Source organism: Rutidosis leptorrhynchoides, chromosome 5 (assembly GCF_046630445.1).
Source record: "Rutidosis leptorrhynchoides isolate AG116_Rl617_1_P2 chromosome 5, CSIRO_AGI_Rlap_v1, whole genome shotgun sequence".
Lineage (NCBI taxonomy): Eukaryota > Viridiplantae > Streptophyta > Magnoliopsida > Asterales > Asteraceae > Rutidosis > Rutidosis leptorrhynchoides.
In genome coordinates, this window is record NC_092337.1 from 354,711,946 (window position 1) to 354,721,392 (window position 9,447).

Below are 9,447 nucleotides of genomic sequence, written 5' to 3' on the forward strand. Positions count from 1 at the left end.
GTTGTAGCAAGGTTTAGGTATATCCATTCTATAAATAAATAAATATCTTGTGTAAAATTGTATCATATTTAATAGTATTTCCTAGTAAAATATAAGCTATTTCATATACGCCTCGCATAACATCAATCGTCGTTAAATAAACTAATGGAAGGTTAACGGAAGTAACGGAAAAAGCAGAGTTGTTACAATAGGAGCTAGCTCCAGTTCTATTAAAAGCTCTAATTTCACCTACTTTCATCAAAACGAACTATATGACTTTATTCAGAAAATTTTATAATATTATTTATATTTACTACGGAATACTATACTAACTAGTCTTTTGGCCCGCGCTTTCGCTGTAGGTTGGTTTCGTCGAAGAAAAAAAAAAAGTACTGTAGCTACAGTAGCGGGTATTCGGGTCGGGTAGGTGGAGCGGGTCAGGGGATCCGGATGGTATTGGGTTAGTGGTTTGAGGGTGTTGGCAAATCATGTTTTGAAAAAGAAAAAAAAAGTTACTATTAACAAATTGGTGCCATTGGTTGACACCATTTACCACGGTTTATATATATATAAATTTGCATTTATTTTGGGAAATTATAAAACTAAATAAAAATTGCCACGTCACACCCGAACCGAAAACCTTAATTTACAACTATTCCATCATCACTACCTTACCACTTATATGAGAGGTGGCATAGGTAACTAGTCCTCCATATCTGCTCTTCTCTGATGCGTTACAACATGGTGGTCCCCAAATTTGTTACTACCATTCTCATTTCAAGTTACTTGTCTCTCTCATAAGTCATACGGAGTAAATAACAAACCACTTTCTAATTTTCTTATTCTAATTTTAGTAATCAATAATCAATAATCAATAATTCCCCCACCCTTTTCTGATAAAATCAATCAATTAACCATGCTCACCATTTCATCTTCTTCGTTACCGACAAGAATGAGTAACATGTCCAATTGGCGGTCGCCGCCGGATTTTAGAATTTCGGCGCAAATTTTTCCGACGTTTTTGCCCAAACAAGTTGAGAAAATTAAAGACCCATTTGCCCGAAAATTAGCCTCAAGGATTCAGAGACTCCCCGTTGAGGTTTAATTCCCCAATTTTGCTTTTTTCAACTTTAATTTGATATGGCATTTGTTGTTTCCGTTTTTTTTTTTTTTTTTTTTTGTATTTATCTATTTCTAATTAATTGTTTATTTGGAAAGTTATATACTTCCTCTGTACCAAAAATAAATGTCCACAAAATATTTTGTTACGGAGTAGAATTTAGGATGCGTTTGATAAATGTCAGGTTTGCTATCTTATATTGGAGCTAAATTTGATTGAATTATTCTAAGAAATGCTCCCTATATGTATGAGGAATAGACAGAGGTTAAATTGAGTAGTTTAATTATAGTTAGTGTACGTTTGACAAAACTAGCTGGGCTTTAGCGTGTAGCTGGTAGTTTTAGTTTTTTTAGATATATTTTGGTGTTTGTTTGAGTAGCTGAATCTGTTAAATAAAGAGTAAAATAACAAAATGCTAGAAGCTAAAAGCTTAAACGCTAGTTCTAATTTCTAATAGCTTTTAGCTTTTTCCGATGTCTAAAGCTCCTTTAACCAAATGAAGCTTTTTATTAAATAAGAGCTTTTTCATAAAGGCTAAAAGCTCCGTGCCAAACATAACCTTGGTGGTTATTTTTTTAAGTGGTCAATGGACATGAATAAATTGTTAGGTACAGTTTTTTTGGAGGGGGCCACGTATGTATTTTGATGAATAAAGCCCTGTTTGTTTTTCGTGTTTCATTTTATTATGTTCAGTTGTCTGAATAAACATATGATGTTTGAGAGGAATAATTGATGTACAAATAACTATTATCTGTTTTATGCCCCGAATAACCGTCTAAATGAGTAACAAATTACCAAATTAACCATGTACTTGAGGCAGTTGAAGACAACAGTTTTGAAAAAGTCATGGCTAACATGATAATTCATATTTTTCATAACTTAAATTATTAAGACATGTTACATGTTATATTATTTTCATTAAACAACCAACATTCGACTTATTAAATTTCATACTATTTAAGCCCATTAAGTTGTAAATAAAATGGGCCTTAGTCTTTGTGTTTTAGCTAGTTTGGAAGCTGCAGTATATCTTAAGAATGTAGTTTGAATTCTTAGTGTAGTATAGTTTTTTTTTTTTTTTTTTAAGGCAAACACACACACACATACATGAATTTAAGCACGAATATATACATGCCCACCACGGGACTCGAACCCCCAACCTATAGGTTGAAGGGGTCACCTCGATACCGCTAGGCCAATGGCCCTTTGGTTTTGTGTAGTATAGTTGATAGCTTTGTAAACTTGCTTCAATTGTATCATGGATCTTTTTGTGTTGTATGTGAATGTGATCATATATTAGGTTAGCTTATTAAGACTTGCAGTCAAAATCGTTCACGCTATGCATTATATTCAAAATTATGATGGATAAATACTGTGTTGATGTTGCTGATACTTGCAGCTTAGTATCTCAAACGATTGTATTATGAGTAGTTGCGTGAAGCCGTTAATACAAACATCACCAAATCCGCTTGTTCTTCTGCACGGGTTTGACAGGTGCATATCATTTTCGATTTATCAAATGTATAAATCACATAGGGAAATTTTACTTGCTCTGTTTTTTGAAAGGCATTTTAATAAACCGTTGATCGATTCCTACTCTTCAGCTCTTGTTTAGAATGGAGATACACACTCCCACTTCTTGAGCAGGCTGGCTTCGAGACTTGGGCAATCGATATTTTAGGATGGGGCTTCTCTGACTTGGGTTGACTTTTTTTTTTTTTTATATTTTATTTTTTATGAATTCAGAAAGATATAACTAAACTTGCTAGTTAATCGTTGTCTCTTATTATATCTCTTGACTATTTCAGAAAAGCTTCCACTATGTAATGTAGAGTCCAAGCGTGATCACCTCTATCAGGTAAACAATGTAGCAAATATACAGTTGCTTGTATTTTGCGGGTCCCATTAAGCAATAGCAATGGTGTTTTAGGTTGATAAATAAGTAATTAATAAATAAATGGAAACCACAAATAAAGGGTGGAATATTGTCCTAACGCATAAATAAATGGAGATTGGGGTCTATAGTCGATAGTTTCATTCGATGACTAGTTTCTCGTATTATTTTTATATATTTTTATTTATTTTTTATAATAATTAGTTCTGGAAGTCATACATTGGAAGGCCTATGTTGCTAGTAGGGCCAAGTCTTGGAGCAGCAGTTGCAATCGACTTTGCTGTTAATCATCCAGAAGCTGTAAGTATTGAAAAATGAAAATTGCTTGTCGGTTTTTTTTTCCAAATCCCTTTTAGTATATAAGTAGTTAGTATATTAATCATGATTTACAAAAATTATATTACATCAATTATTGTTTAATTTTTATTAAAATGATTAGGAGGTTTTTAGAGAACAGTTTTATATGACAATCAAACTATTTGATCCTCTTCCTTTATAACTATTAATTTTTGATCCGTTTGACAACAAATAGAAGATTAAACATACCCCAAAAAAAAACCTATAAATGAATATATGAGTTGAAATTGCCACCTCTAACATAAAGCAACGTTATTCTGTTTGTGTTGAAGTATCTATTTGGATTTGCTTTTTGGTGTTTGTACAGGTTGAGAAGCTGATATTGATTGACGCAAGTGTGTATGCAGAAGGCACAGGAAGCCTCTCCAGGTTACCAAAATTCGTAGCTTATGCTGGTGTGAGTATGTCAAATCTTGATCTTCTTTTTTTTTTTTCTTTATTTCTGTTAATTTTAGTGTTTCTGATTTAGAGGTTGAGTTATACTCCCTTGATTAAAATGGTACACTTAAATTTTGGAGATTAGATTGGGTTAACATTGCATGCTTATTGGGGTAGGTATTTGTGATTATAGCTTTTAACGTAGCACACATTCATGTTACTTGAACATAGGACGGCTAGGAAGACTCGAGTTTTATTTGAGGGGGTGTAAATAACTTGTAGTACTAATTAGAAACCATATGTCGATAGCGAATCATGTAAGATTTATTAGCTCGATTTGGTAGCTCTATAAAATTGAGATGGACATCTTGCCGAGCTCAAGTAACTCGACAAGAGTTCAACTCCTATTTGAAGGATTTTTAATTGAGCTTGAAAACTTGACAAAAATTCAGTTTTGTGTCTTTTTCATGGTTGTTAAAGGCCGACTGACTAGACCGACTGGCCCCGACTAATTTTAAAGTAGTCCGAATAGTCTCCGACTTGGCTGATTAATTTAGTCAAAGTTGTCAAAAGTTCAATTTAGTAGGTCAAAGTCGGATTCATTGGTTTAACATCGGCCAAATACAGTCGAAATCAAAGTTGGTCAATGTCTTCCTAGTTCCCGACTTGGCTGAATAGTACCTTCAAGGTCCTTACCGACTAGTTCCCCACTAGTGGCTTTTACAACCTTGGCCCTTATATGTTTTGAACATGTTTCTTATACTCTAGTTCATACTTGAGTTCAAAGACATATGAAAAATCTTAACTTGGCACCCTGTTGGTATCAATCCACTTATAAAACTCTATAGGACGTGATCCTTGATGTGTTGAAAAGCTTAGAATATCTCCTCAAACTAAAAATTTCCATTTCCGTACTTCTACCGAACAAACCATTTTATTGGTTCATTAGTTTACTTAGGCTAAGGGTTAGTGTATTAGCAACACGCACTTCTTTAGCTCTTATACCTTCAGATAACCTATATACAGCTTCTACAACCTATGATTAACTAGATCCTGAAGTTAGTGTTTTGTTGTGAATCCCTTTACATTTTCTGTCACATCCTATTTTTTTTTTCCACTACATTGTCCTTATGTGCCCGAACGGTATGGAAACCTTGTGTTAAGACGGGTCCACGCCCGTAAAATTATCGGCGCGGGTTCGAATCCCAGGGAGGAGGTTTTCTCCAGGATTCTGTTGTGGTGACAAGGTGCATGCCGTAAGCTACTCGGTTTAATCCAAACCACACCGGGTACGCATTGCGCGATGGCATGTGAGGAGTTTCCTCCTAACGTGTGTGTGGGTGGCATATGATTGCGAAGGTGGTTAAGTCCCCCTGGGTGATGCCGATACTGCTGTTTTAAAACAAAACATTGTCCTTATAACTACTCCAATTTCATGTTCTCTAAAATCATGTTATACATTTCCTTTATGGTTTCCTTCAAATAAAGACATGACCTTTTTGACTAGGTATCTTTGTTAAAGAGCCTCCCGTTGCGTATTTTTGCTACCAATCTGACATTTAGTTCTCTGCCGTTTGATACATGCTTAGATTGGACTCGTGTAAGTTCCCTTACACATATTTTCCATCTAAAATGATTTCCCTAGTTTCATGTAACATGATGATATCATGAATGTTTATTACTGTTTTAGATTGGGCGTTTACATTGTCTATTACCTTGGTGGGAGGATGCAACAGTTGACTTTATGAACAGCGGCGGATATAACGTCACAGCCCAAATCAGTCAAGTCCGTTTTTTTTTTTCTTCATCATATAAATATCTCTACAAAACATGCACTAATTTTGTTTAAAGTCTGAAAATTACCATTTTTATTCTTCTGATGGTGTACCAGGTTATGATAAAAACGCTAATAATATGGGGCGAAGATGATCAAATAATTGATAGCAAACTTGCAGTGGTTAGTAGCTTCTCATCATAATACTATTTCTACCCTCAAACTTATAAATTGTAAATTGTTTCCCGTAATCTAAAATAGAATAATGTGTAATATCATGCAGCGATTACACTGTGAGCTTCCAAATGCGATAATTCGTCAAATACCAGAATGTGGTCATATCCCACATGTCGAGAAACCGGATGATGTCACAAGCTTAATCAAGGATTTCATCACTAATCCTACTACTAGTCTCCCATTATTGTTACCAAAACAGGAGGAGAACAAGGTATTTGTTAGTCAATTTGAACAATAAAAAAGAATCTTCATGTGTAACTTGAACCTTTTACTTATGGAAACAAAACATTCTTGTAGAGATTTGACATTGTGTAAATTCGGGTGATTTTTTTTTATTTTTTATTTATATATTTTCGTTACTAGACTGTATAAAATATCATTTGAACCTCTTACCTGACTGTTTGAATCAAGAGAAACAGTTGATATGAATCCAAAACAAGGATTTAGCGGAGAAAAATTCTTGATCTTGATTTGAGGTTTATTTCTCAGTAACTTGTGTCTGAGATAAACTTGAAGGGTGGGGTTGGTCTTGATTTGGTTTTGTGGAGGAATATTACTCGATAAATTTGGGTTTACCAGAAAAATACGTTGACCGAGAAAAACTTGTCTTGATCGTTTCCTGAGTTAAGTCTTAAGCGAGAAATTGGTTTGTCAGAGGCTATAGTTAGGTCTAGTATGGTTTGCCGAGAAATGTTTTTCGTTAACTTGTCTTTGCCGAGGAAAACTTGGATTAGTCGAAGACTTTATTTGTCCGAGAAAAGGTCTTTCTTTATGATCGAGAAACTTACTTTTCCCAGAAAAACCTGGATTGGTCGAAGATGTTAGGACACGAAAAACGTATTTAAAATGTATCGATTTGTTGCTAGGACTTTATTGTAAAGGGTGTGGGTATTGTGTCTATAAATACTCACCCACCCTCATTGTCTAGGGTTGATGTTCCTAGTCATTGTTCAAGAGAGCTAGTGGAATTAGTTCATTTAGCACATTCAATTTCTCTCTCTAAGTTCATCTCCTCCACCTCACTTTCTCACTCTAGAATTAAACTTCAATTGTAATCGAATCATGTGAATTATGTAACAACACGTGGTATCAGAGCATAAAGGATCTAATCCTATCGATCTAGCTTCTGTTTTCATCTTCAAATTCACAGATTCATTTAGTTTTAATCAAAATCTAGGGTTCCGGTTAGCTTTTGGTCAAAATCGAGCTGATCCGATCAATCTAGAGTGTTTCTGTAGAATCTGATCACTTAATTCTGTTCTAGTAATCTCGTTTAAGCTTCGTTCATCTTCATAACAACATCAAAAACAGAAAATCGATCGGAATTTACAAGTCAAAGTTTTCAGAAAAGTCAAACTGTTTAGGCGTGAATTTGATTTAGAGTTTTTCGATCGAAATTGAGGTTATAGATAGATTTCTAATCATCACTAGATCGTTTCTGCAAAGTTTCAAGCATTAATTCATTCATTTGATATGATTTTTGTCAAATTTTTTGTTTCAAGCTTATTTTGTCAAAAACAAAATCAAAACACTTGAATCAGCTTGTTTTAGGTTCAAATCATAAACAATAAGTGTAAATCGCAGGTGTAGGATCAGTTTGCAATCAAAATCGAGCGTTTTACCTTTGTTTTGAGTGATTTTCGAGTTCCACCACCGTAGGACCACCGTAACAACTTTTTCCGGTCACCGGAATCTTCATCGTGTTCTTCATCTTGCTTAGAACACGCTCGACCGACTCTTACTTTCATAAAGCAGTTTGTCAAATCCCATCGACCGATTGTCTTTTCTCCAAGACAGTTAGTCTCTCATAATTTCCAACACCCACGACCGTTTGTCAATTCCATCGACCGATTGTCCAGAACTCCATCGGCCGATTGTATACTTTACCAAATGATCTAATTACCTCGTTATGCTGCCCAATTTTCATCAGATACTGTCTACCGACGAACACCCTCGACCGATTGTCAACTCCAACGACCGATTGTAATCACACTCGACCAAGTGTCAAGAACTCACACGACCGAGGGTGTATAATACCAAAATCTTCGAATTGAAACGTTATGCTGCCCAAATTTTGTTTGATTTGATTTGATTTAAGACGATTTAGAAGAGTAATTGAGATTAGGGTTCACATAATTAGGAGATTTGGGGACGAAGAGAATAAAGGGAAGTGACGAATTTGATTGTTCATTTGTTTTGATTTAAAGGGTTTAATTGCGAGATATAGATGGAATTCAAACTCCGGCGTATTTTCAAAGAGGTTAAGAAATTAAGGATACGTTCGTGAACTGAATTGAATTGAAGAAGAAGACACACGAGTACGGTGTTTAGTTTTTGGATAAAAAGAGGACTATCAAAATCTAGATTAGAAAAGGTGATTGCATATCATTTCAAAAAGAACCAAACAGCTCAGTTGGTTTGTACCTCGCATTGCCTTCAATAAGTAAGATTTAGCTGACATGACGACTAAGGATCAATTAGCGTTGGGTTCCGATACCCGTCCACCGGTTTTGTTCCGAGGTAACTATTACCTATGGAAGGATCGCTTTAAGATGTTCTTGGATCGACAAAAATTTGGCATATACATTAAACAATCTTTGGAAGAAGGTCCTAAAACATACACAAATGCAACAACCGGTGCACCGATTCCTTATGAACAATTGAGTCAAGCACAAAGGGATCGTCTTGAGAGTGATGTACTTTCAAGATCCCTCATTCTTCAAGCACTTACGGATGATATCTATCTCGAGATCAGTAGCTATAGGTCTGGAAAGGATTTGTGGAATGAACTCAAACGACAAATGGCCGGAGCAAAATTGTCATCTCAAAACATGATGGACAATGCCATGTCGGAATATGAGGAGTTCAAACAAAAACAAGGAGAGCTTTTGGAGGATACCTATTCTCGCTACAATGCCCTCTTGAATGATATGCGGATTAATAACATGAAGAAAGGAAACATGGAAATCAACATGAAATTCCTTAAGAATTTAGAGAAAGATTGGTATCGTCACGCAATGAACATCAGGCAATTCAAGGATCTCGAAACACTTGATATACACAATGTCATGGATATTCTGAGAGTGAATCAGTTTGAGGTTCTTGAAATTCAAAATGAACGAAAGAAAGCTGCTGTTGTACCAGTGATAAGTGATCCTCTCGCTTTGGTTGCTGAACGGCCATCACAAAGAGCTTCACAAACTGAGCGTTCAACTTCTCGTTCCTCAAAACGCGTTGTCGTAGTTGAGTCAGACTCTGATAGTCTTAGTGACTTTGAACTAGATGATATTGATCGGGAGTACATGCAAGCTCTGTCTTTGTATACAAAAGCTGCTCAACGGAAGTTTTACGGAAAACCCAAGACTAACAACCAACTTCGTACCTCATCAACTTTGCCAAAAACAAAGCTCCACAACATACAAAGGAAACCATTGTGATTCAACCAAAAGAGCCTAAAGGTGAAATGTCCCGTTCTTATTGATTAAAAACGTTCCATATTAATTGATTTCGTTGCGAGGTTTTGACCTCTATATGAGACGTTTTTCAAAGACTGCATTCATTTTAAAACAAACCATAACCTTTATTTCATCAATAAAGGTTTAAAAAGCTTTACGTAGATTATCAAATAATGATAATCTAAAATATCTTGTTTACACACGACTATTACATAATGGTTTACAATACAAATATGTTACAACAAAATAAGTT

General features: G+C 35.2%; 1 protein-coding gene across 1 annotated transcript; it reads left to right on the forward strand.

The window, feature by feature from the left end:
• The first annotated feature begins 677 nt into the window (after positions 1-677).
• Positions 678-6,120, forward strand: LOC139847607 (alpha/beta hydrolase domain-containing protein VTE7-like). Its single transcript, XM_071837312.1, has 10 exons — positions 678-1,078; positions 2,499-2,593; positions 2,704-2,801; positions 2,908-2,957; positions 3,198-3,293; positions 3,658-3,747; positions 5,236-5,328; positions 5,419-5,514; positions 5,620-5,685; positions 5,786-6,120. Exons 1-10 carry the CDS (start codon positions 896-898, stop codon positions 5,975-5,977), a joined length of 1,059 nt encoding a protein of 352 aa, XP_071693413.1. The 5' UTR covers positions 678-895; the 3' UTR covers positions 5,978-6,120.
• The last annotated feature ends 3,327 nt before the right edge of the window (positions 6,121-9,447 follow it).

Excerpts from the sequence above, each read along its gene's own strand:
- LOC139847607 (XM_071837312.1), top strand. The coding sequence starts at position 896 with ATGCTCACCATTTCATCTTCTTCGTTACCGACAAGAATGAGTAACATG. Across the intron at positions 2,594-2,703 it reads CTTCTGCACGGGTTTGACAG|CTCTTGTTTAGAATGGAGAT; the intron begins GTGCATATCATT and ends CCTACTCTTCAG. Across the intron at positions 2,802-2,907 it reads ATGGGGCTTCTCTGACTTGG|AAAAGCTTCCACTATGTAAT; the intron begins GTTGACTTTTTT and ends TGACTATTTCAG.